Source organism: Zymoseptoria tritici, chromosome 13 (genome assembly GCF_000219625.1).
Source record: "Zymoseptoria tritici IPO323 chromosome 13, whole genome shotgun sequence".
Lineage (NCBI taxonomy): Eukaryota > Fungi > Ascomycota > Dothideomycetes > Mycosphaerellales > Mycosphaerellaceae > Zymoseptoria > Zymoseptoria tritici.
This window is the reverse complement of record NC_018206.1, coordinates 281,187-306,708: the sequence shown is the minus strand read 5'-3', so window position 1 is coordinate 306,708 and position 25,522 is coordinate 281,187. Positions and strand designations below refer to the sequence as shown.

The following is a 25,522-nucleotide window of genomic DNA, read 5'->3' as shown; positions in this document are numbered from 1 at the left end:
GCATGGAAGATAGCCGAGGGCTCGGTCGTGCAAGGGCTGTGAGACCTACTTCCGGTCAAGAACGCTGGTGCACGGCATTGCAACGCGGGAAGTGGAGACCCTGCGTATCCCATCGCTGCGGTGGGCGCTGCTAGAGTGTCCTCGAGCATGACGAGGAGGACAAGTCGTTGATGGCCGCAGGAGATGGATGAAGAACTGGAGATGCCAAGACGGCAGTACCCGCCATTAGCGCACCGACCTTTGCCGCCGACACTGAACGCTGCCGGCTCTTCGGCTTCTTTCTCCTCCTCGTCCGCATGCCTCCAAGATCCTATCAAGAATCTTCGCAAGCCTCGTTCTATTGATGACACATATCAATAGCATGGTCTCTCCATCGAGTAATGGTCAAGTGGAGCCGTCGACCCCGAAAAGTCTGAAGAGAGGGCCGGTGACAGGACGGGACTCTTAACCCCAGTTCCGGGTGAGGTTGTTCCACCAACCGAATATGGCCTCGATCAAGCGAGCAGAGGCAATCCCACTTCAATGCGCTCGATAACCCTGGACAAGTCTACTTGAACTGTCCGTCCGCAAGCCAGTCGCGACCCATGAATGGCAGTTGTGATGCTCGCGCCAACCGGACAGACATTCTCCGGTATGGGGTCAAGCATTGCATTCGTCCTCAAGTCCACATCCCGATGAACTCTTGCGTTGGAAGAGTGATGTACCTTCGTGGTAAGTCATAAATCTGAAACGACTCACGTATTCCAGGCAAACTGCATCAAGGCGCCGAACCCGCTGCCAACATTTCTTCAATTTCATCAATACCTCGCTGCAAAGCATCGTGACCGTCATGAAGCTTTCACTTCTTGCTGCCTGGGCCCTTGGCGTCAACGCTGTGTCATACAAAGGCGTTGACTGGTCGTCAGCGATCGTCGCAGAAAACGCAGGCGCCGTATACAAGAACTCCGCTGGAACCGCCCAGTCCTTGGAGAGCATCCTCAAAGCGAATGGCGTCAATACCGTCCGTCAAAGGCTCTGGACGTCAAGCGGCAACTATGGCCTCAACTATAACTTGAATCTTGCCAAACGAGCCAAAGCAGCCGGCTTGAATATCTATCTGGATTTGCACTTCTCGGACACTTGGGCTGATCCCGGTAGCCAATCTACACCGAGTGCTTGGTCGTCGCTGGGTATCGATGACCTCGCGGACAAGGTCTATCACTATACAATGGACACCATGAACAGCTTCGCAGCTGCTGGCATCTCCATCTCCCTCGTGTCGATTGGCAACGAAATCAGCAACGGCTTCTTATTTCCCCTCGGGAAACTGGGAACGACGACTGGAAACTACAACTGCGCTCGACTTCTCCATTCCGCTTCTTCTGGCATCAGAGATTCCAAAATCTCAGGAGCCAAGATCCTCATCCACGTTGCCAACGGATGGAACTTCGCCACGCAGAAGTACTTCTACGACACTGTCCTTGGTGCAGGACCTTTGACTTCTGCCGACTACGACGTTCAGGCTGTCTCCTACTACCCGATGTATGGCAGTGGTGCCACACTCGCCAGTTTGAAGTCCTCCTTGAGCCAAATGTCTTCCAAATATGGCAAAAGTGTGATGGTTGTTGAGACTAACTGGCCCGTCAGCTGTCCAAATCCAAGTTCGGCTTTCCCCTCGGACCTTTCAAGCATTCCCTTCTCAGCTGCAGGACAAGCAACCTTTTTGAAGGATGTGGCGGGCGTGGCGGGCTCGGGTCTGATGTATTGGGAGCCGGCATGGCTGAAGAATGCAGGACTTGGGACCAGTTGTGATGACAATCTGATGTTCGATCAGACGGGAACGGCGCGGGGCTCTTTGTCGGTGTTTAGTGGCCTCTGATGCTGCTTGTTGTACATTAAGAGCACAAGCGGTGCTAGGTGGACGTTATGCTGTTGAAGTCTGGTGTGATTCCGAGACGGTTGGAAAAGTACTTTCCTTTATTGTGGCTGTATGTCTTGCACACTTCGCCAACGGTATTCGAAAGAGAAAAGCATTCGGCATTCGATGAGCAGTAGCTACAAGGGTATTTAGGCTAAGATCAAACATATATGGGGTCCTGGCCCTTCATCATGGCAGCATCAAAAATGCCTGTGAAAGTGGTCGCCTCGTCGCCTCCTGCGGAACTTTTGCCCTCCTCCACCGCCGCCATTTGATGATCCGCCCGAGCCACCTCCATACTGATTGCCTCCACCCGATGTCCCGCTCTGCGGGTTGTGGTTCTGTTCTCCTTTCTGGTCTTGTTGCTGTCCGTCCAGCTGGTCATTCTGTTGTCCGTCCTGCTCGTCGTTCTGTTGTTCGTCCTGTTGTCCGTCCTGCTGGTCACCCGACTGTTCGTCCTCGCCCGAGCCGCCGCCGGTGTCCTCTTCTCCAGGACACTTCGACTTCGCATCGACCCATCCCGTCAGCCGATTTGCCACATCACTAGCATAACACGCCGTAGCGCCTGCGCCGTCACTTAGATCTCCATCTTTCGCGATTTGTCCCGAATTGTAGAATCTCGCTGCCGCATATGCATTTCCGGTCTTGTCCAATCCTTGCACCAGTCCTTCACCTGATGAAGTTCCTTGCGTTCCATCGACGACCATTTGCTCGATCGACTTCTCGCTGTGTTCAGGGTCGTATTCATGCCCATTGTGACTCTGCATTATGCCCGGATTACGCACGCCATTGTTAGTATTATGGACGCGAACGCAGCCTTTGGATTCTTGCATGATGAGAGCGAATATAAACCGGTTGTCAACTTTCGAGGTCTTGGCCACTCTTTGGATAGCGGTTTGGATATGTTCAATCTCCACATCCGAGAGGTTGTCGCCAAAGTGGTGGGCTCCACACGACGACTTCATCTTGTCCATGTTGTTGTTCCACATGTTCTCGAAAGAGATCCAGTCTTGTTTCTTGGGCCAGCCGCCATCCTCGTATGTTCCGGAATAGTAGTTGTATTCGTCCTTGCCTTCGGTGCCTTTGTTCATCTTGGTGGGATGGTTGCTCGCGCCACCATGTTTGTATGCATCCTTGTTCAGTACTTTGGCAGTTGTACATTCGTTACAATGCACTAATACTACGTCAGCGATGATACTTTCATGTTGTGAGCGAGGGGGTATACCGACTCTTCATTGCTTTGGGCACGAATGTTATGCATAATGCCACAGTCATCGCCACGATACCAGCGAAGAGGCACAGAGCCAAGGACTTCTTGATTATAGTCCCACGACCGACCGCCATGGTGGAAGGAGGACAAGAGAGATATGAAACGAATGTTGGAGCAGAATGAACGACAGTCTGCCAATTGTCGGAAACAATCGGACGGGAGAGAGTACTTACGAGCTCATATATGTCTTCCAGATAGACATTCTTGCTGAGAGCCACACCAGACATCGCATCGACACTTGCGTGTCCATCTCTAACAGACCTCAAGCAGACTGTAATGACTTGAGAAGTACAAGACGCAGGTACAGACCTTTTTTTGGCCCCAATACGTTCTCTGCCCAGTGAGGCTCCTTATTCATGATGTCGTAAGTTACAGGCTTCGTCAGAACTCCTCGGCCCACATCCGGGAAGTGCGGAGATCCAGTGAAAGTCAATCAAACTAGGTGTTATAGGTTTGGTTTGGTGTGTGGCGGCCACGACTGACCTTTAAATTGGCCCCAGTTTTTGGTGTCTCGGTTTGGCATTTTACCCTACGAATCGATCCAGTCGATTGTGCATCGGGCATCGCGTATTGCATCATAAGTGAGCAATTGGAACGCTTCGGTTCTGCGTCTCTGCGTACGCGCGTGCTTGAACGAGCGGCCGGTCGTACGGACAAGCATCCGTTCAGTAATCCTGAGCTGACATTGGTGACGTTCATCGTAGTGAAGAGTAATGTAGGTCCGGCCACTGTAATAGTGACGTCCGTCGTAGTAAACAATGATGTAGGCTCAGCCTCTGTAACGAGAAGTCGGCAATGCAATTTCTCGTATGCTATTTGGAGTAAAGGGAAGATGGTTTGAAGTGATGTTTCGGCAGTTCTGCAACGCAGATGGTTTGGTAAGGTAATGGTGCCTCAGGTGTCATATCGCTTACTCACCAACGCGCTGAATGACCATCCATTTTCCTTTTCGATAAAAGTAAAGTCTCGAATTGACATGAGTCAGCTCGCTCCACATGGCAAATCTTGTAGCTCGACGTTACGTTGGAGTACAAGGTGTGCCACGGACGAATACCAGACGAACTGTTTGGGCGGCAGTCGGGAAATGCCTGTCGGTGTCTGGCTTGCCTGAACTCTACCACCGCGGGATGGAGCCTTCGAGTGCTCACGATGGCTTGAAGGGATCGTGGTTAGATACTGGAGTGCGTGGTAAGAAGCAGTGATCGGATCTGTCTACCCAGCACAGTCCACGAACCCAACGAGCAACAGGGCGCCTTTGCACGACTCAAGCCTACCTCTTCTTCTCAACAGGCGAGTGTTCCCTCGAAAACCACCGCATTGCGAGAACGCTGTGCCGCTATCGCTCATGGATGCAGCGCCCGCCAGTTTCGGCCTGACGAGCGCCATCTGGCTGTTTGAATAGCCATCAGGTTCTGTCCCGTCATTGACACTCGCCGAGTATCTCGGCAGCGCTTGCGTGAGACACTGAACGCCTGCCCGCAATGATGCGGCCACCTGAAAGGCATGCTTAGCCTCGATGAGCAAGGTCTTCCTCCAGAGACAGCGTCGTTCCCAATACACGTTAAACGCTACGGTCGAGTGTATATGCATCACGGCACGCTGACGGATTCAGGAGTTGAACTCATTGGAGCGACGAGCACTGCAACGGCCGATGATTTGTACCCTTTCAGCTCGCCGAAGAGACGTCCCGTCTGGGCCAGACGATCAGATGAGCTCGCTCTCGCTCTATTCGTGCCGGCGACAAGCATCGTACTTCCTCTAGACCCAGAGCAAAAGGACGATCCGATCATGGCCGTGCAATGGACGACTCTCGCATGCGGTGGCTTCGTCCTGGCCGTCAAGATTGCACATCCACTTGCAGACATCGGCTCGCTCACACGGTTTGTCCGAGACTGCGCGAATACCAAACGACTCTGGCAGGCGTTTCTCGGCCAGAAGCATATACTGGTGACCACATGGGCTCGTGCAGTTATCTATAACATCGACTTTGGTCTGGTTTCTCGCATTCGCTACGCAGATTGTGTGGTGCCCTGTTTGAATGACTGCATCCTGATCGTGGATGGGCCGCTGAAAGACACGACGCTCAAGAATGGGCCGGCAATGGAATGGACGTACAACGGAGTGGACGTCACCATCCCGCTTCTCTGCGAAGACATGCAACGCTTGCTGCAAGATTCACTGCTTCTGCCGCATGCATAGTCTGAAACCAGGATCATAAGATCAATCGATTTCATTCTCAGGTTTTCAACAGCATCGCAGCAAGTATGCCTCCCGCAAACATACAAGGCACTGTAACAAACGAGCTGACTCCAAGCGTCGACATTCCAGTAATACCATGGCCACTCGTACAACCTCCGGCCATGCGTGCACCAAATATCAGCGCGAAACCACCGAGGACCGCTCTCAAGGGTGATATGCCTGTCGAATGGGCAAACGCCATCGCTGTCTCCGGCAGAGCTTGCATCGTCAATCGTGCACCGGCCATGACGCCGGCGGCGAAAATCAGATTTTGGATGCCGGGCATCTTTGTTCCTCGGACGGATCCCCAGAATATTTTGCCAATATCTTCGTATGCAGCACTAGCCCCGAGCGGTTTCTTGGTAAAGTAGACGGACGAGGCTTGAGCGAGCCCGATGAGAACGCCTCCTACCGCTGGATGGACAGTGTAACGACCCTTGGGAGCCAGATATAACGCAGCTGTGATCATGGCCAATAGTGCCGCTTCGTAAGTCAACAAGACGGTCTTGAAAGAGTATCCAGTCGCCTCTGATAATGAATGCTTGCCCGCTGGATCCGTCGGCGTCTTCGGATTGCTTTGACTCCACGGTATGTACAAAACTCCCGCCAAAGCTCCACTAGCGAGTAGCAATTGACTGCCCGCTACGCCAGCAGCAGCTTGAACCAGCACCGTGCCCGGACAAGCGCCTGTGAGTCCCATTCCTATCCCCAACAGCGTGCCGCCAATGACATTCCCGTCGAATTTCCCAGCCCGTCCAAACGAGCTATTCTGCCGGGCGGAAATCTGCGCATGGTTGCTGCGACTTGCTAGGAGGAAGATGGGTGCTCCGCAGGCCGATGCTGTCAAGAATGTGAGGACCATATGATAGTCGGAGAATTGAAACTGTCCAATAATGGCCGAAGGTGCGGCGACGCCGGATATCGTCAACGCCGAGCCAAAGAGGCCTCCGGTCAAGGCTGCTGCGAATGTGGGGTCCATGATGTAGAGTAGGAAGTGGCGGTCAGTGAGGCAAGAGGTGAGGGGTGGACGATCGGGGCATGGCGCGACTTTTGTATGAGAAATGGACAGGGCTGTGAAAGAGCGTGATCGATCACTAGTAGAACTACCGGGCGAGGCTGAGCCGAGCGAGCGAGCGCTGAAGTCGGAAAGCCCATGTGTGCTTGCGTGACCGACCACCTTCTCGCCGTGCCGCTGGTTGAGGTTCGCAGCGGCGTGGACGGGCGGCTAGACCAACCTGCGCCATGGAAGTGTAAGTGCGGCTCCATTAAAATCGTATGCACGCCGATATTGGCGGGTCGATCGTCGTGCCGTTTGAGGACATCTGCCCGGGCCTGAATCGACATCTCGTCAGCTGTGGTCAAGCATTCAATTTCACATGGCATCATGCTGCGTGGGATCCATGCTGGGAATACCGTCACATGCCACGTTGCTCCGAAGTGTAAACTGTGAGATGGAAAGAAGGTTTAGAACGGAAGCTCGTAGTTGCCGCTCCGTTTCTCAGCTGCCAGAGCTTTGCCGACGCTGACTAAGGGCATTGATGAGGCTGAGATCTTGTGCGACGAATTCGAGGAGTGAAGGGAATGTGTGGTCGGGATATGCTCTTGCAGGCGAAATCCATCCGCTATATGTGCTACGATAGCACGTCTCAGTACGTACAGTAGACCTACACCATAGCCAAAGCTCAATCCACATCCAACGTTTAATCCTCTTCTTGATACGACAACTTCCGCATCTCTCCCAAACGATGCCTCGCCGCCGACAGCGAATTCTCCAACTGCAAAATCTCGACCTACACCCGCAATGTTAGTCCATTGAACGGCACTGCCAACCTTACAATCATAACTTACCTGCTGCTCCATCTGCCGAACCTTGAAATCATGCCCGCTCAGCTTACTATAGTCCACATCCTCATCGCCGTCCCGCTGCCTCTTCTCAATGATGCTCTGCACCTGCCGGACCAAGCTGCGGCAAGCGTTCGTGACCGCTTTGCTGCACGTCTCGAGCCTTTCCTGGGTCTTGCTCATGAACGACGCCTTGACACGGGACGCTGCAACGAGCTGTGCAGTCGATGCGGCGACATCGTTCGAAGCGACAATCAACTGCTCGGGGGAGTTGCGACCTGAGATGACGCCGTCGGCGGTCTCGATGAGCATGTTTGTCGATGTCGCCACGGCTTTTGCGGCAGAGATGAGACCTTCCGTCCAGCGGTTGTTCTTCTTGTAGAATTGCGTCTTGGACATGCTCGAGCCACGGCCTTGGTTGACAATCTCCTGCTGGGAGGCAGTTGCGGCTTTGATGAGTTGAGCAATGGCGTTGGTGACAGCGATGGCAGCCTCGAGAATCTCATCGTGAATCTTGAGTTCGTAAGTGGAGTACTGATCGCGGTTCTTGTTCTGGAGTTTGGCGAGACGTTCGGCGGCCGCTTCAATGGCTTTGGCGGCATTAGACATCTCGCGGTCGACGAGCTCGCCGAGATCGCCATTTGTAGATGTGACTTTGTTCTTGGGCGCGAAGGCGTCGGCGAGTTTCGAGAGGTTGTTGAGCGCAATTTGGACATCGTTGTTCTTGTTGATGACCACATCGGTCTTTTGAAGATCCTCTAGACCATCGAGACGGTAAGACATAATGCCACGGAAGAAGTCGACGGTGCTGGAGGCGGATCGTCGGGTCGCAGACATGAGTTGATCGCCCTTCTTATCGTCGCTCGCGAAGCGAGTCAGACCCTTGGTGTTAGAGAGGACGTCGGCGATGGCGTTGGAGAAAGTATGAACTGTCCTGATGACCTCCGAATGAGTGCTGTTCGGACCATCGGCGATGAAATTGTTGAAAGCCGTGCTGAACTCCATCGCACTGCTTTGAGCCTTCTCGATCTGCGACAGGACGTATGCACCGCTCGCATTCTGGTTTCCAGCCTGCATAGAGCTGTCGAGCTCGTAAAGAGCGTCGTCCACACGCTGCACACCGGACTGAAGAACCGAATCGATGAGTTCGTTGATCTTCTTGATGTTGTCCAGCAGCATCACGTCGATCTGCTCGTCCATCGCCGAGTCCACACCGCCACCATTATTTCGCAGCTCCTCAAGCTCCACGAGAGCCTGGTCTAAGCTGGACTTGTAGATCTCCAGCTCGTCCTCCTTCTCCCGCAATTGCGCTTGCAAGTCGGAGCTGCCTTCGCCCAGCTTGTCTCGCATCTCATCCAAAGACCGAGTCTTGTTACGGAGGGCCTCCTCCAGATCAGCAATCTCGCGGTTGTGACGAGAAAGCATGGCTGAGAGCTCGCTTCCCTTTGCGCGATCGGCATTGTCTGCTCGGTCGAGCGCCATTCGTAGCTCGCGCTTGAGCTTCTCCAATTCATCGCGATGGCCTCCAGTCGTGCGGTCCTTGTCGTGCAGGGCGCGATCTCGCTCACGGATCATGTCGGCAAGTTCCAGGTTCTTCGTCTTGAGTTCTCGCTCCAGCTTCTCCCGCTTGTCAATCGCTTCTTGAGCAGACGCAGCCTTGAGTTGCACGCCCTTGAATTTCTGCAAGAGCTCGAGATGCTCATGTCGCAGCTGACTGTATAGCTTCGCCAACGCCTCATATTTCGTCCGCCATGTGTTGACCTGCTCCTGCAAAGCACGAATCTGGTCGTCTTTGCTCTGCGTCTGTTGCTGGAAGTTCTGGTTGAGCTGACTTAATTCGCCTTCCAGCGCCTTCATCCGTCGATCGTACTGTTCCAACATGAGCTGATCACGCTCGTATTGTGCGCGAGCATTGAGGTTCTCCCGCTCCAATTCGGCCATGCGACCTTGCGTCTGCTGAGCATACTGTTCTCGCTGAAGTTGTTCAAGTTGTAGCCTCTGCTGTTCGGCTTGTAGTCGCTGCTGTTCCTCAAAATCTCGCTGCGCTTGCTGCGATTGCATCTGCTGTTGTCTCTGTGCGTCTTCCCATTGCGCCTGCAACCTCCTTTGCTCTGCCTCGTACTCCTCTTGCTGCCTCGCCTGCTCATTCTTCCAAAATTCGTTGATCGGCTCAGGGTCGGTGGATGGCTGCGGTGGAGGCGTGTCTCTCGGCTTCGTTGCGGCTTCGTTCTTCGGTCTGGTGGGCAGAGCAGGCGCAGTCTCATCCTCTGAAAGGAGATTCGGTGGGTCTTGAGGGAGTTTCGGGATGGTGATCAAAGAAGTGAGGTAGCGGAGGTTCGAGCATTCGTAGTAGAAGCGGACGAGGCGGTAGTGTTGCGCATCGTATCGCCCACGAAGCGGACTCAGCGCCTCGTCATCTCCCAGCGTGGTGTGCATTGCTCGCAGCATGCTCGTAATGAACTTGTAAATTCCATAGCTTTCCTGCACAAGAGGCACCAGCGCACTGATCCTGCATTCGTTGTTGGTCGTTCCACGGAAGTGCGAGAAGATCAGCTTCTGGAAGCTATCAATCTGGTCCTGCAGCGTCATGAGCTCGGAGATGGTCTCATATCCCTCGTTGGGATCATTGATCGACTTGAGCGAAATGTACTCCTCATACTCGAACGTGCCGTTGAACTCTGGGTGGTCGCGGTGGAACTTGAGCTTCGACACGAGGTAGAAGATGTATTCCTGGATCAGCGGTTGATATCCACGCATTCCCTCTCCCAGGCCACCCACCATGCCGCGCGACAGGCCTTCCAGCCATCCCACATGAGCCTGCGCTTCCTTCAGCGCTACCGGATGTCCCTCCTGCAGCACTTTGTGTATGGTGTACAGTGCCTTGAAGGTCTGCACCTCATCGGCCTGGATGGGCTGGACCTTGATGCCATTCCAGAAACTGCCACTGCTCTTGTGGTCCCATGTGTAGACAATGCATGCGCGCACATGTTTGCGCTTCGGGGCGGACTCTTCGATCGAGGTGGCCTTCTTGATGTTGGTAGCCAGTTCGGTCTCGGACTTGCTGAGGTTGACATTGCGGGTCGACTGGGTGTACATGGCGGAGGGTTGAAAGGAGGATTGTTGGTGGGCCTCCCGTCGTGGTTCCCGATAGACAGAGAAGGGTGCTGCCATGAGTGGGGACTGGTGTTACAGATTATTATACCGTAAGGTATACGTGCAAGGATGTGACGCAGGCAGCTGCGGCGCAATGCACATGGCGCGAGCGACCATCGGGCTTGGCGTTGCCTCGCTGCTGACGACGATAATCAAGCTGTGGTCGAAGAAGCCTCAGTGAGCCTGGCGATTCTATCTCGGAAGAAGGCTTGGTCTGAACTCATCAATTTGACGCTGGACAATGACTGTTGTTACAGCGCAACGACACGCTTCTGATGATACACCGCACGCTGCCTAAATGCTCTCAGTCGCATATCTAACATCGCTTCTCATGATTGTCTGTGACTCCAGCCTCTTCGAACATGATGTGTACATTCTCGTGCCCGAAGCCTTGGACCGCGGTTGTACACCTCCAGCCTCGCCAGACCGCTTGCTCGTCTTCGAAGCACTCTTCCTCCAACGTAACATTGACGCCCAATCTGGGGCGAACCCGCACGCAACAGCACCTTGCTGAGCCCATCTACGACCTCTCTTTCGAAGTATCATACACGCAAACCAATACCGCCTCTCCTTCATCAATCCTCATTTCATCGACCTGACCTTCTTATAGAGCCAATTGGAAAGTCTGTTCCCGGGCGCATCATACAGTTTCGTGACAATTTCAGCAAAGTAGAACATGACCATCAGACTGAGCACCACACAGAACAGGAAATTCGGCTCCAGACCGTACGGTCCACCTTCGGGCAGAGGCCACCAGGGCTTGTTGATCAAGCCTTTGTACAGGTGCTCGTGGTACTTGACAGAGTCGAAGTCTGCGGGGCTCTTGAAGCCGGTGAGGTAGTAGAGTCGGATGGTGAAGGATCCGATGACTTGAGCATGGACGAGGTAGAGCGCGAATGAGTGACGGCCGAGATCTGGAAGCGAGTCAGTATGTATGATTGCCGCGAATCGTCGTGCTGGTGAACTCACATTGTGCGATATTCGTCTCGAACAGTCGTCGCAGCCAGCGAATCTCTTTGACCGCAATCATGGTCATCCACGCGGCCCAGAATAACCAAAACCAGCGGAAAGCAATATCCTTCTTCTTGTATTGAGCAGGAATCATATGCTGAAGATGCGACCAACCAAAGCACTGGTCCATGAGCTCCGGCACCGTATGCCCGTCTTCCGAAGGTTGACCTCCGAGGAAGAGGCCGGCCACCAGGAAGGCGTGGAGAATGACCTGCCGTATCGCTCGATTCCTTCGCCACCAGCTCGCAATGCCATCCCACGGTAATGAAACCTGATGATCGCTTTCCGCCAACATGTCCAGTTCGGCAGTCAACATGCCCGCGAAGAATGCCGCGTAAATGCCACCATCCGTGAGGTACTCCAGGGAAAAAATCAACATCGCTGTCGCTAAAATTCGCACTCTCGTCGTGCATTGGTGAAAAGCGAATAGCCAGCAGAACATGAACATGGAGCCTCGCATCTCCACGGGTATCGTCCAGGTGGTGAAATTGTAGGTCGAGAAGAGCATTCCCGTCCTGAAGAAGTAGACAAACGACCCGTTGTCGATGATCCAGGCCCATAATTCCGTGAATATATTCGACTCCAGTTCACGAAACGCATATGTTAGTGGAGTCACATGCCAGAGAATGGCAAGCGTGAGAGTGACGCCCATGCAGGGAAAGAACAAACGGCCCGGACGCCGGAACATGGCCGAGTTGACGGCTTCGATGAAATCCGCATTGCGTCCGGCGTGGAGGTATGTGATGAGACGCCGAGGAACGACATAGCCCGAAATGATAAAGAACAGCATCACGGAGTAGTGGCCTCCGGTGAAGATATTCCGCACAAAAGGCAAGACAGCGAATTTGTTGTTCCACTCTCCGAAGAAAATCGGATGGCCGTAACACAATTCCAGACCTTTGTGCGCGTAAATGGTGATGTGGTGCATGCAAACGACGAGGGCGGCCACTCCGCGTAGGCCATCCAGGTATGCGGTCGTCTCATTCCGTCGGTGGCTGTGGTTTTTGCTCCGTTGTAAGATCTCCGGTGTGAGGGCGTATAAGACAGCCTGGAGGACGTCTCTTAATGTCAGGCTTCGTATCGTGGCGATGGTGTTCTCCAGTACTCCGCCATTGCCGCGTTGGTCGGGGGTGGGTCGTTGTCCCAAAAGGCCCAAATCGACGCCTTGGTCGACCGTCATCTTGTCGTAACCCGCCTCATGCATGGGTTGATGAAGACGAACAACGATGTCAATGTGCTGGTCAGAAGATTGGTTTCCTTGACTTTTGTGCTGTGGCCCGATGCAAGTGAGGTTGAGATTTTGACAAAGGACGGGCTAAATCGTGGATTGACGCGCAGCCAAGGTACGTGGAGACGGCCCCCTTGGAACTGCTTCCGCTTCCTCGGTCTGCTAGCCGCACGAGGCCTTCCCCGAACCGTAGCCAAGATGCCAAATGAGAGTGGAGGACGGGACCGAAGGTCGGACTAATTACGCTATCTCCCCGCGGCCTCGGTCTGCATGCCGGAGTCAGGTCCGCTCTATTGTGCGATGGATTGATGGAGAGGTTCAGAAGGACGAGGTTGTGTGCAGTCGATACGGAGCCTAGGATGTAGTTGAGGAGGGTGACGTTGCGCCTACAGTAAATCCCTGCCCTGGTCAATCGACAAGGTATCAAAGTGTTCGCATATTTAGTCCAGATCGGCAAGGTCCAAGGGACGGACAACAAAATGGACAAGGAGACGACGCCCAAAAACAAGTGACAATCCATGTCGTTTGTCTATCTATTGTAGGCCATGCAGCAAGGTGGCCATAGCAGCAGCGCTTCAACACCATTTTATCTATCCAGCATGCACCACACGTGCCTCATATGATACAATTACAACTGATCCAACAGACCCTCCGCCTCGAGCAACAACACAATCTGGTGGACCGCCGTGCGGACATTGTCCTTGCTAATGTCCACCACGAGATCCGCCTCCTTGCCCGCCGGTGCCTCATACGGGTCGTCAACGCCGGTGAAGCCCTTAATCTCACCGCGACGTGCCTTGGCGTAGATACCACGGCGGTCAGTCTTTTCGCAGTGCTCAAGAGGGGTAGCGACGTGCACGAGGTAGAAAGATCCAGCCTTCTCGACGAGTTCTCGGGCGGCCTTGCGGGAGTCGGCGAAGGGAGCGATGGGCGCCGCGATGACTGCTGCGCCGGAGCGAGTGAGCTCTGACGCGACGAAGCCGATGCGCTGGATGTTCTTGTTGCGGTCCTCGCGGGAGAAGCCCAATTCGGAGGAGAGCTCGCCGCGAATGCTCTCGCCGAGGAGAAGGGTGACGGAGCGGCCACCTTGCTGGTTGAGAGTGACGTTCAATGCACGGGCAATGGCGTCCTTGCCGGAGTTGGTGTAGCCAGTGAGGAAGACGGTGAAACCCTGCTTGTTGCGAGGTGGGTGAGACTCGCGGAGGACGCGAACGACTTCGGGGTATGAGAACCACTCTGGGATGTCACCTCCCGTTCGCAGACGACGGCGAAGCTCGGTACCGGAAATATCCAATGTCTTGACCTCTTTTGGCACCTCGTCCTTGGGCATGTACTCGTCGGTATCGGGGAGATATGTCATCTGCTGGAATGGCACGACCTCGATTCCAAGCTCGTCCCTGTACTTCTCGACGGCATATTGTGCGTCGTATGGGCCGTAGATCTCCTCTCCCTTGCTGTTCTTTCCTGGACCAGCGTGGTCACGGCCGACGATGAAGTGTGTAGCTCCGTGATTCTTACGGATGATCGCGTGCCAGATGGCCTCGCGAGGACCTCCCATACGCATGGCCAATGGTAGCAGACCGAGAACGGCCATGCCGTTGGGGTAGCGAGGAAGCAGGGCCTGGTATACGCGGACACGAGTGAAGTGGTCAATGTCACCTGGCTTGGTCATGCCAACGACCGGGTGGATGAGGACGTTGGCCTGGCGAGTGCGGGCAGCGCGGACAGTCAGCTCGCGGTGAGCACGGTGCATGGGATTTCTGGTTTGGAAAGCGACGACCTTGGACCAGCCAAGCTTATCGAAGTGGAGGCGTAGTTCGGCAGGAGTGTAGCGGAGGCCGACGTAGTCGTAGTGCATGAGACGGTCAATGGCATCGATCTTACCACCGACGTAGTAGTCATTGGTCTGATTGAAGAGGAACTTGACAGCTGGGTGGTCTGGATCACCACCAAAGACCTCCTTGGCCTCCTTCTGCTTGTCCGGTTGGTAGACATCGTCCACGTTCAAGATTCCCAAGTTGCGGTCGTCACGGCTGTCGCGCAGTGTGATGCGAGCGCCGGGCTTGACACCAAGCTCTTCAATGGCCTCCTTGGTCAAGTCCAAGCAGATTGGCATGGAGAAGAGGTTTCCATCCGCCAGACGGTTGTTCTCCACCACTCCGTTGTAATCCTTCTCATTCATGAAGCCCTCCAGAGGTGAGAAGCCTCCGTTGAGGATCAGCTCGAGATCGCACAGCTGGCGGTCACCGAGGACAATGGCTGGCAACTTTTCGGCCTCAGCAGCGAGCTCTGCTCTTCGGGGCGCATCGCGGGCAATGAGATCCTTGAGGATTCCGCCTAGAGGTGTTTGTCAGTGATTGTGGGTTGCATTGAAGCATTGACGTGTGTACTCACCGTGAGGTGGGTTAGCCATGGCTGCGAGTGGTATGTGGTTTGGACTGGACTGGGAGGGTGAGGTGCAAGACAACGAGCGATTGAATGAGTTTCAGCAATTCAATGAAATTTAGCTTGGGTCAGCCAGGAAAAGCTGGGTGGCCGATGTCGTTGGGAGGGGAGCAGGATGATGTAAGGTACCTGATCACGCAAGAGGGCAGAGACGAAAATTTGATGCGGGATGGAGAGAAAAGGGAGAGGAAGTACTCAAGACGTGGGTCTTTCATTGTTATTTGCCTTGTTCCGTGCTTCTTCAGTGCGTTCTTGTCTTCGTGGCTTCATGGTCAGACGAGGTGAGATTCAATTTGCTTCTCCATGGCAGTGCACGAACCTGAGGCGATTGCAGATCCCTTGCCCTTGCCCTGCCCTTCGGATGTCGGAACCCGAGCGATAGTTCTATCGCCAGACGCGGCAAACTGCAATCGGCTTCTTTGCGACTTCGCGAGCGACGGAGAACAATCTCACCGCGTAGCGTCTGGTCGGCAGTCAAGCGAGAGGTACTTACAGCGTCTCCAAGGCAATTCTCGTACTCCGTTCCAACTGATCGGTCATTCCTGCGAACGCTCAAGGCACGTTTATGCCGCGAACGACTACGACCGGACCGACGAGCTAAAGAAGCAACGTCTTTCTTACCCGGTAGGGACACAACAGGCCTTTCTATTGGAAGAACATGCCTGACCTCCAACTTGCGTCGGAGCGATCGCTATCTCGTGGCCCGGCCGTACCAGGGTGGGAGGAGAGGTATGGCACTGGCGGTGACGGCTATGAGCTCGATCTCTAAGAAGCCTCAGCAGAATCATCACTCCGTGAAGAGCGATGCAACAAGAACAACCTCAATCATAGACTTGTCGCCCACGACACGAAAGCCCAACTCCAGAATTCGTCCCCAAACTCGTCGCTACTCCCACGGTCACAGAACACTGCCCGATAGCACAGCATCAGTCGCCCAATCGACATCACCATCACAGTCGATGCCTCCATCCCTCCAAGGTACACGCCCATCAAATCCAAGATCACCAATAGGAAGTCATCCATTCCCACCCCTACACAATTCTGTCCAGTCCCCCACAGGGTATGTAGTTCGTGTGCGTGCGCTGTAAAATATGTATGTATACCACGCACGGGTGGTCGGAGCCGATGACCCGCCCAGCATCGCATCGTCGCATACAATGATGGATATCTGCCTTGGCCGGCTCTCAACCATTTTTCTCTCTCACCTTGTGCGTTGGACATCTTGTTTGTTACTTTGCATGTTTGCTGTGACTTCGTTTGATGGTTGTGAAACTGGTCGAGTGCGATGGCGTGAAGCCTGGCGCATGAAGATTCTGGAGTCGAAGCCTCATAACCAGGACTGGCACCCGGTGCACGTGACGATGAGAGATATCAAGAGGCACCGGATACCGATCTCTGGACGACAATCCATCTGACCTCAGGTCCGCCGCCACCTGGCAGTGGTCGTTGTCGATGTCTGAGAGGTGCATCTTGCCTCACCTACGACGTTGCCGGAGCTCGATCACTGCACTGCACTGGCAGGTACCTCCGCATCTGATACCGGATCCTTCGCGACCAACCGCGACATCACCCACACCACACTGCATGACAGTCGAAGAAGAGTGATAAGTTATCAGACATGACTTTTCACATTCTTGTCTGTCTGGTGTATCTTGCTACTTTTGCTCCTTCGCCCAAACTGAGCGGGCAGCTTCCAGGAAATCAAAACCCTTCCCAACGCCGGTGCTAATATATTCAGATTGACCTTTGCAAGTCTTCCACTCCATCTCGACGGCCGTTCATTCATCTCAACGGTCAACTGCATGACCAACTTTTCGACTCCGCCTCGCCGACGAACTCACAACACCATCACTACGAGGACGTCTCAATCTGCAGACCGGCGTTGATGGCATCGCTCAATTCTTGCTGCCGCTTCTCCTCTTGCTCCTGCAAGAAGACAGCATACCGACTTCGCTTGTTGTGAATACCGCACTCGGTCTTCGCACGACCCTTCCACCGACCGGCGCGCTCATCCTCACCCTCCGCCACGGGCTGTGTCGAGTGCCAGTCACCGACAGATCGATATCCTTGGTCGAGCAGATCATTGGTCGGGACGTTGTTCTCCTTGATATACGCCTGGACATCCTTGAAGTTCCAATTGGCCAGCGGGTTCACCTTCAACAAGCCCGCGTCATCGACCTCGATGATATCCAAGTCTCCACGCTTGCCGCCTTGCGTCCGTCGTCGACCGGTCAACACGGCTTGCACGTTCAAGTCACGGTACGCGCGTTGTGCGGGCTCGACCTTGGCGACGTAGTCGTACAATTCCTCGTTCGTCTCCCACAACTTCTGGCCGTGTTTCGCCTCGAAATCCTCGGTGGTGTCGCAACCCTCGGGCTTGTATGTGTGGATGGTGAGGTTGGGGTACTTTGACTTGACCCGGTCGACGAGTTCAAGAGTTTGAGAGAAGTGGTACAAGGTGTCGAGGAAGATCATCTCAATCGGCGGAGCGATGGCGTAGTCGAGTTTGGAGATCATGTCCATGATGGCGAGACCTGTGAGGCCAAAGGCGGAGGTCTGGTAGAGACGAGGAAGAGATGTCATGCACCACTTGAGGACTTCTTGTGGCTCGAGAAGGGACAATTGTCGGTTGATGAACTTGAGGTGTGCTCGGGAGAAGTACACCTCGTTGGAGAGGGAGGCCGTCGAGCTGCCGCTGGCATATCCGGACTCGGTGTTGTCCTCGTCGGAGGAGGACGGAGAGCGGTTGCGTGCCATGTTGAGGGAGGGGTGTTCGCTGTGTGTGTGTATGGTCTGGTCTGGTGTAGGCTGGTCCGAGGATCGATCACAGGTAGGCAAGACTCGAGACAAGTTCTTTGACGACGATGCTGGTGGACGACGACGACGACGGTGATGATGATGATGTATGGGAGGGAGAGGGTGAGTACGTTGACAACGAGCACAGGTGACAGAGACAGACACATCACGATTCCCCTCGCACGATTACCAACGCAAGCACGCAAGCACGCAAGAACGGACTTTCAGCACTTGAGCACGCCATCGGTCTGGCTTTGGAGACGGGAGGGCTCGCCGCGGCGCCTGTGCGGGAAATGCCAAAGCGGCCGCTGCGACTCGATGGGCTCCACAAGGAAAATGTGGAAAAATGGCTGATGTAATCGGATCACACCATTTCCATCCAATCGGAGCGCCGAGGAAGCACTGGAATTTCTGGACCATCTTCGCATCGGGAGAGACTGATGAGAAAGCATCATGTCCCGTCATAATTTCGACGTCTTTCTCCGATCGTTGATGTCGGATGTGATGTTGGATCACATAATCGACGTTGAATGCGTGGTTCTTGTAGTAGTGAGTATCGTACACTGTGGATCTCAGAATAGAATGCGGCTCAAAATATGACTGCAAGCATTTCCCACCTTTGTCTGATCACGCCACTTCCATCATCTCGATCTTCAGATCTTCAGGCACCATTGAATTCCAGTGAAAAGACAAGGATGCGATCTCGGTTACCACTGTTCCACTGGTGCGGGTGATAAGATTGATGAGGCACAGCAAGACAGCCGTGTCGGAAGCCGTTTCTGGAAGGCAGAGCCCTTCTCGGATTCGGTATCGTGTCTCGCTTTCGGATTGCATGACGTCCATGCCTCCTTCTTCGTATCAGCGAAGAGTCCGCTCTTGCGCAGATAGATAGTAAAAGCTGTGTCCAGCGATAGTCTATTCATGTGATGGAACGGAGGACCATTGCTCGATCCACCTCACTCTTCGTGGGCATAGAGGATGAATCCAGTGCATCGCCAACGATGACATAAGCTAGAGATCTTCACGTGGACTTTTGGCGGGGCAAGCTTCCACGAATTCCAGAGCACCACTTCACGACCCCACGTCAGTTACATCGATCGCAATGGCCGACAGTGATCTCGAAGCGATTCGGCACGCGCGTCTACAACAATTGCAATCCCAGCAATCCGGCCAAGGGGCCGGCGCACCCAGCGGTGGAGGCGGAGGAGGAGGCAGCAAAGAAGATGAGCAACGGTAATCACACTCTCACTCTCCCCCCCAACACCGACCAAACACTAACCCAACCCCGTCCAGCTCCCGCGAAGCCGAAGCCCGCGCCTCAATCCTCTCCCAAATCCTCGAACCCCTCGCCGCCGACCGTCTCGGCCGAATCCGCATGGTCAACGCCCAACGAGCAGAAGACGTCGAAAGCCGACTGATCATGCTGGCGCGATCGGGACAGTTGCGAGCGAGAGTCAGCGAGACGCAGTTGAAGGAGATGTTGGAGGCGATTGCGGAGCAGATCAAGTCGCAGGGTGGAGGGGGCGGGGAGAAGGTCACGGTGCAGAGACGGAAGGGAGGGTGGGATGAGGATGATTTGGATGATTTGTTGAATGAGGATTGAGGGGGTGAGGGTGAAGAGTCATGGGATGAGAATAGAGAGAACTGCGCGCTCCGGGCTGCTGGGGTCGTGGAGCACCACATGCTGTCAGCTGGGAGACAACGGCAAGGATGGAGGCAGCTTTGCATATACTTCGAGAATGCCCGATGTACGAGGTCTTCATCAATGGGTGAGGGTGGACGAGGAGCAGGATCGCAGATGCACTGCACTTGCGGCGTTGTCCAGATCGTGTAGAAGGGCACGGACTAAAAGCTCCAAGAAAGGGTTCCTATGTGAGCGGACATAGAACGGCGAACTCGCTGAGGAAGAGAAATGCAGACATGCCTGCAGTTGCATTGCAGCTTTTGACTGCAGTCCTAGAGGGTGCTAATGCTCATCATACTCGGTCGATCAGTATGGTGTATCTAGAAATAAAGCCACGCTCAGGAGAAGTTGTCGAGGGCCAACTCGATCTGCTGCCACCTCTCTCTGATCAGACACAGTTGTGTCTTCGCACGTTCTGCTCCGTCTGTCAATAATTCTCCATCCATCTCCGTCACTCTCTCCTTTGCAAAACCGACAAGATCCTTGACCACGGGTCTCAGCCAACCCCTACAATCATGTTCAAGACTTTTGCCGCTGTCCTCGCCGGTCGCGACGAAATGCTCCCAATCCGCGCCGTTGATAGCACGCATCGCCACTTGCGTTCGGAAACAAATGTCTTGCGTTGATGGAAGGTAAGCATAAGAGCCCAGAAAGCCTGCATCTTCAAGTGCGGTGCGAACTGATGTGCTGAGTTTTGGAAGGATGACGCTGTCGAGCATGATCGAGTCATCCGGAGATGGTGGCGAGGCTGATGGGAGGAAGCCGTAGTGGAGGAGGAGCTTCTCGTTGGAATGCGAGCCGTAGGATATGAGGACTTCTTCTCCGATTGCTATTGTCCATGTTAGCGGGCGATCTATTGAAGGAAAAGCAATTGGCGAGGGCTCACCGTGAGGCTTCGACAAACCACCAGCGTGAAGCGAGAGTGAGTGATTGGAATCAATGTCACGTTAAGGAATATGAAAGTGAAGTAGGATCATCGAACAAATCGAAGAAAAGAAGCAGACAACATACCGTAATCTCTTTCTGCCTCAAGCACATACCCCTTACCCTTGACCAAATTTACCTCAGCTCCAGCACCAGTCGGTCCGTGATTCAGATAGTCAATGAATGGACACAGCACCATCGCACCGAGCTTTCCACTCTTCTGATCAAAGTGGAAACTCCTCGAATTGACAATCGCCCAGTAGTACTCGAATTCGCGTTTACTCCACTCCTTCTTCATCAACTGCATCGCTTCTTGAACAAACTCCCAATCTCGATCGAACTCCTCACGCTGGCGTAGGAGCGGGCCTTGCATCGACTCAGGCAATCGATCGGCCATCTCGTGCGGCCAGAAAATAGGCAATGTGGTGGTGAAGTCCCCCGGTGTGGGCCATGTAGACTTCCAAAGGAAATATGAAGATGAAGGCGTGGACATAGCGGACATGAGCGAGAGAGCCATGTGTGCATGATGCGATGCTTTTCGTAGCAATGCCTTGGACTTGGGGGAGAGCTTCTTGCCGACAATCGAAGGGTTTGACTTGAACATTGCTTTCTCTGGGACGATGATGATTTCACTTCCTTTTCGAATGGCAGAGGTCGTGATCAGACCGAGTCCGCGGCCAGGAAGCGAGGCGGGCTTGACAGAGTTGATGATAACGCCTCGGGATATGCTCCATTCTGTGAACAGAGCATGTTTGTCGGCGGCTGAAGAAGTCGCGGCGTCAGTAGAAGACGCCTCTCCGGTCCGACGTCGTTTTGAAGCCCTGTCACCCATGCTTGTGGCCGAGTGATAAAGGAAGTGAAGTCAACTGGAGAGCATGTGAAAGAGCCATCGACGCAGCTTACTAAGCTCGGATAAACTTGAGCCTGCCAAACGAAGCTCAGAATAATTTAATGAAAGACTGCAACCACCTTCAACTCTCTGCACAACACAACACGCCCGTACTGACAAGATGGACTCCCTCGAACCGCTCCTGAACGATCTATCGGAAACCCTCACCAACCTCGAAACCGCCCTCGACCCACTCCTCCGCGCACCACTCTCACAAACAACCAGCAAGCTACCACTCCTCGACAGCGCAAAACTCTACATTCTCTCCGTCTACGCTCTCGAAAGCCTGCTCTTCTCTTCACTACGCCTCTCCGGCTCCGATGCGACATCACATCCCGTCTTTCGCGAATTGGCGAGAGTGAAGGAATACTTCGCCAAAGTCACTTCCGTCGAGGCGAAGTCTGCGGGAGGAAAGGGACGAGTCGATGTCGGTGCTGCGGGACGGATGATTCGTGCGGGCTTGGCGGGTAATGAGCGGTCGGATCGTGAGTCTGAGCGGAAAGGTGGGAAGAGGAAGTTGGAGGAGTATTCTGGAGTTGGGACGCATACGCGGTTTGAAGGCGTTGCGAAGAGGATGCGTGCTGGGGAGGAGGATGTGGGAGAGCAGGTTGGGGTTGTCAGAGCTAGTGAGGTCGAGTCCAGTGATGATGATGAGCAGGAGGAGGGCGATCAAGAGGGCCTGGGCGGGGAGAACGACACGGACAGAGGCACGGCGAGGTGGAAAGTGGAGAAAGCTGCGCGAAAGCAGAAGAAGCGAGAGAAGCGTGTGGCGAAGACGACTGCAAAGTATAACAAACTGCTCGAGGAGGAGGGCAGTACAGAGGTGACGGGTCAGGGGAGTGCAGCAGGCGATGCGAAGTGGAAGGCGAAAGGATGGAACCCGTTGCTTCCGCACGTGGAACAACAGATAAAGGTTTTGGAGGACAAGAAGAGAAAGACGGCGGAGGACAAGGCGCTGTTGACGAAGCTCAAGGCACAGCAGGAGAAGCTACGCTCGGCGTCTTAGAAGGATGCTTGATTTATGCTGTCCTGATGTTGCTGCTGAGATCGGATAATAAGGAGCTCACACTCGCTATACCATCGTCTGATCGGCCCACGAATATTATGAGTCCACTACCTCTTCCCCATCCAAGTCAACGCCGACAGTACGTACGCATCTATCCCAGTCGTCAAGGTCGGGTGTATAGCCGGCGCGAATAGTGCAGAGTGATTGATGGGCACATTCTCACTCAATGTACCCTCCTTCTCACATTGATCCCACAACTCATGCGGAATGCCTCCATACATGAAGAAACTAGCCGGCTTCTCCACCGCGCTCGCCAGAATGCCAAAGTCTTCCGAGCCGCACAGCTTGTCGCACGCGTTGTTGTAGGCCTGCGGGCCACTGACGAAGTGTGCGGAGAAGCTCTCCTCAAGCTTCCCGGTGACCGCCTCATCGTTGACCGTGCGGGGGAAGTTGCGGGTGATCTCAATCGTAGGAGGCTTGACAGCTCCTGCAGCCACGGACTCAGCGTTGACAATGCGGCGGACGGATGCGAGGACCTTTTCTCGTGTCGCTGGCAGGGCGGTACGTACGTCCACAGCTATACGCGCGTCGTCCACAACGACATTCTCCGCATCGCCTGCTTGCACACTCGCGACAGTCACCACGGCAGTATCCCAAGGGTCCACTTCGCGAGAGACGATAGTTTGCAAGCGAAGGATGGTGTGAGCTGCGAGAACGACCGGGTCAACAAGTCGGTGTGGCATACTAGCATGCCCTCCTCTCCCGTGCAGAGTGATTCTCATGCTGTCCGCGGATGTCGCAACCAGTCCGGGTCGAGTTCCCAACACACCCGCACGCCACGGTACGACGTGACCGCCGATGCAGACATCGGGAATCGGCACGGCATGGCGAGCTGGATCGTACAGGCCATCATCGACCATGGCTTGGGCGCCGGTGCCTCGTTCTTCAGCGGGTTGGAAAGCGAGGAGAAGAGTGCCGGACCAGGAATCCTTGGCGTTGACGAGAGTGTGAGCGGCGGCGAGGAGGCAGGTGATGTGCATGTCGTGGCCGCAGGCGTGCATGACGGGCTTCATGGTATCGGTGACGGGGTCGTGTTGGGTTTTCTTGCTGGCGTAGGGAAGACCGGTGCGTTCGAGGATGGGCAGAGCGTCGAAATCGGCACGGAGGAGCACGGTGGGACCTTCGCCGTTGCGGAACAGAGCGGCGATGCCAAAGCCTCCAATATTCTGGCGCACGTCAAACTCGCTAGAGATATTCGTGGTCAGGTATGAGGCAATGGTAGCAGCGGTTTCCTTTTCTTGATTACTGAGCTCAGGGTTGGCATGGAAGTGCTTATAGAGCTCTTCGTACGGCTGCAGATCCGGACGGTGAGATTGAAGGGTCTGGGAGAATGAGGACATTCTGACGGCGCGATGAGTTGGAGGAGATGGAGGGTGGGAAGGAAGAAGTGAAGTGACTGTACCTACCTACCTACCACCCGAATTCCGACTTCTCCACCGAGCATTGGAGCTGCGGCGAGTCTATCGTTTGAATTCCGTCTCGGAAGCGGCCAAGCTCTTCTTCGCCTTGAAGGAGCTGTTTCCCCACCTGAATCATCTCGAAGGAAAAACTTTCATCCTCTCGGAATGTTTCCGCCTGGCTTCGACAAATGTATGCCAGTGCTGAACTGTCGTCCGGCCAGTAATCTCACTCGATCGCAGTGGCAGCAGCAGCAGTCCATGGCAGGCGGCAGTCCAGCAAGTCCTTCTGACCAAAGGCCTGACCTACTACCACCAGAATCATGTCGAGAGTCGCCAGAGTATTCTCCGAAGCCATGGCAGGCATAGGCACTTCTTGGACCGAAGCAGACGTCTCGACACTGACATTGGCGTCTTGTGCGGGATCAGCGCCAGCAACAGCTTGAATCTCTTCTCCCGGATCGTCTCCTACTCCCAGCGTCGCCTCGAGCTGGTCTGCAATCGCAGGGCTCTTATGGGACAGCAGCACTAGCAAAGCCTTCTTACCCAGTTCGCGCAAGGGATATACTTGATCGTTGGTCATGGTGCCCACGTCGTCCAGCCTTGTCAACAACGCCCAAATCCACGCGCTAGTGATCGCAGTAATGTCATGGCTCTTTGCGATGTGGTGTCGTTGAACAACGCCCAGCAGATTGATGACACTGTCCTGGTCCATGCACCGTAGCTGTGCGAGGTGTGGTGTACGAGAAGACAACACGCGCTGCCATTCGTGGAACGCCTTGATATTATCTGCTGGGAAGGATATCAAGTGTGCGTCTGTCAGATTCGCGAGTTGCTCCGCGGTTGGGGAGACTTGAAGGTGTGCTCGTTGCAGGTAGAATCGATCGAGGAGTCGGCGAGTGAAGACTTTCTGCGGATCGGTCTTGTCGTCTGCTTCAACGGTGATCGAAGCGGCATCGACAGTCGGTTGATCTGGGATCATGGGAGGAGTGGGAAGAGAACTCGCGGCGACACCTTCGACATGGTCAGCATCAGCTTGCATCTGGTGGGTTGCCGAGAGAATCTCAGGTATAGTCTGTCGCTCAGATCTGATTGAAATTTGTTGTTAGCCAGCACTCCAGCCACAAGGAAGTAGACAGCGTTCACGCACCTGACAGCTCTCAAATACGCCATCGCCTCTTCTGTATCCGGATCATACTCATCCTCCTCATCAGTGTCCGGCGGCGGAGGCCCCAGACTCGTCCACTGATTTGTTGTAGGATCCTTCCTCTTCGTCTTCGCCCACTCATCCACAAGTACTTCAGACTCCTCCTCTTCAACCTCTTCGTCTCCAGCTTTCTCGCTCTCCTCGTCCGGGTACTCCGTCATCTGATAGTTCGACACGTCGCCTTCCACTTCCACATCATCCAAGTCCTCTGCTTCTGCATCTTCTGCCGCATCATAGGCAGTCGCACTCGCTCTCATTGCGACCAGCTCTTCCGCAGCCGGTAAAGCTTCCTCCTCGACCTCTTCCTCGTCGGAAGCATAGCTCAGCAAAACGCGTTTGTTCGGGTTGTAGAGCGCCTCTGGGCCGGCTTTGGGCTTGTCGCGTTCGCGGCGACGCTTGACCATGCTGTCTGTTTCCCTGGGGAGTCTGGTCCAGCGCAGCGGCGAGAGATGAAGAAGAAGAGCGCTGGGCGTTT

The 25,522-nt window shown here is 54.5% G+C and overlaps 12 protein-coding genes across 12 annotated transcripts; 3 read left to right on the top strand and 9 right to left on the bottom strand.

Moving 5' to 3' along the window:
• Window positions 1-829: 829 nt before the first annotated feature.
• MYCGRDRAFT_51381 (uncharacterized protein) lies at window positions 830-1,858 on the top strand (the record flags this gene model as incomplete). The annotated part of the gene is made up of 1 exon (XM_003847748.1): window positions 830-1,858. One exon carries the CDS (start codon window positions 830-832, stop codon window positions 1,856-1,858), a length of 1,029 nt encoding a protein of 342 aa, XP_003847796.1.
• Window positions 1,859-2,391: 533 nt separating this feature from the next.
• On the bottom strand, window positions 2,392-2,976 carry MYCGRDRAFT_17609 (uncharacterized protein; the record flags this gene model as incomplete). Its single annotated transcript, XM_003847497.1, has 1 exon — window positions 2,392-2,976. A coding segment is annotated over one exon (585 nt), but the record flags the coding sequence as incomplete, so codon positions are not given.
• A 2,427-nt stretch (window positions 2,977-5,403) lies between these two features.
• On the bottom strand, window positions 5,404-6,384 carry MYCGRDRAFT_51070 (uncharacterized protein; the record flags this gene model as incomplete). The annotated part of the gene is made up of 1 exon (XM_003847496.1): window positions 5,404-6,384. One exon carries the CDS (start codon window positions 6,382-6,384, stop codon window positions 5,404-5,406), a length of 981 nt encoding a protein of 326 aa, XP_003847544.1.
• A 721-nt stretch (window positions 6,385-7,105) lies between these two features.
• SLA2 (SLA2 Src like adaptor 2) lies at window positions 7,106-10,343 on the bottom strand (the record flags this gene model as incomplete). Its single annotated transcript, XM_003847495.1, has 2 exons — window positions 7,106-7,195; window positions 7,254-10,343. The coding sequence occupies 2 exons, from the start codon at window positions 10,341-10,343 to the stop codon at window positions 7,106-7,108; spliced, it is 3,180 nt and encodes a 1,059-aa protein (XP_003847543.1).
• Window positions 10,344-10,994: 651 nt separating this feature from the next.
• Window positions 10,995-12,658, bottom strand: MYCGRDRAFT_64546 (uncharacterized protein; the record flags this gene model as incomplete). The annotated part of the gene is made up of 2 exons (XM_003847494.1): window positions 10,995-11,314; window positions 11,370-12,658. Coding segments are annotated over 2 exons (1,566 nt in total), but the record flags the coding sequence as incomplete, so codon positions are not given.
• A 480-nt stretch (window positions 12,659-13,138) lies between these two features.
• Window positions 13,139-16,305, bottom strand: MGSUL5 (MGSUL5 ATP sulfurylase; the record flags this gene model as incomplete). Its single annotated transcript, XM_003847493.1, has 5 exons — window positions 13,139-14,976; window positions 15,034-15,082; window positions 15,404-15,547; window positions 16,033-16,166; window positions 16,290-16,305. 5 exons carry the CDS (start codon window positions 16,303-16,305, stop codon window positions 13,268-13,270), a joined length of 2,052 nt encoding a protein of 683 aa, XP_003847541.1.
• A 630-nt stretch (window positions 16,306-16,935) lies between these two features.
• On the bottom strand, window positions 16,936-17,895 carry MGSUL7 (MGSUL7 PAPS reductase; the record flags this gene model as incomplete). The annotated part of the gene is made up of 1 exon (XM_003847492.1): window positions 16,936-17,895. One exon carries the CDS (start codon window positions 17,839-17,841, stop codon window positions 16,936-16,938), a length of 906 nt encoding a protein of 301 aa, XP_003847540.1.
• Window positions 17,896-18,982: 1,087 nt separating this feature from the next.
• On the top strand, window positions 18,983-19,483 carry MYCGRDRAFT_101850 (uncharacterized protein; the record flags this gene model as incomplete). The annotated part of the gene is made up of 2 exons (XM_003847749.1): window positions 18,983-19,113; window positions 19,174-19,483. 2 exons carry the CDS (start codon window positions 18,983-18,985, stop codon window positions 19,481-19,483), a joined length of 441 nt encoding a protein of 146 aa, XP_003847797.1.
• A 1,054-nt stretch (window positions 19,484-20,537) lies between these two features.
• On the bottom strand, window positions 20,538-21,092 carry MYCGRDRAFT_97305 (uncharacterized protein; the record flags this gene model as incomplete). The annotated part of the gene is made up of 1 exon (XM_003847491.1): window positions 20,538-21,092. The coding sequence occupies one exon, from the start codon at window positions 21,090-21,092 to the stop codon at window positions 20,538-20,540; it is 555 nt and encodes a 184-aa protein (XP_003847539.1).
• Window positions 21,093-21,507: 415 nt separating this feature from the next.
• MYCGRDRAFT_18037 (uncharacterized protein) lies at window positions 21,508-21,894 on the top strand (the record flags this gene model as incomplete). The annotated part of the gene is made up of 1 exon (XM_003847750.1): window positions 21,508-21,894. A coding segment is annotated over one exon (387 nt), but the record flags the coding sequence as incomplete, so codon positions are not given.
• Window positions 21,895-22,490: 596 nt separating this feature from the next.
• MYCGRDRAFT_88401 (uncharacterized protein) lies at window positions 22,491-23,783 on the bottom strand (the record flags this gene model as incomplete). The annotated part of the gene is made up of 1 exon (XM_003847490.1): window positions 22,491-23,783. One exon carries the CDS (start codon window positions 23,781-23,783, stop codon window positions 22,491-22,493), a length of 1,293 nt encoding a protein of 430 aa, XP_003847538.1.
• Window positions 23,784-24,069: 286 nt separating this feature from the next.
• Window positions 24,070-25,451, bottom strand: MYCGRDRAFT_97302 (uncharacterized protein; the record flags this gene model as incomplete). The annotated part of the gene is made up of 2 exons (XM_003847489.1): window positions 24,070-24,928; window positions 24,991-25,451. 2 exons carry the CDS (start codon window positions 25,449-25,451, stop codon window positions 24,070-24,072), a joined length of 1,320 nt encoding a protein of 439 aa, XP_003847537.1.
• Window positions 25,452-25,522: the final 71 nt, after the last annotated feature.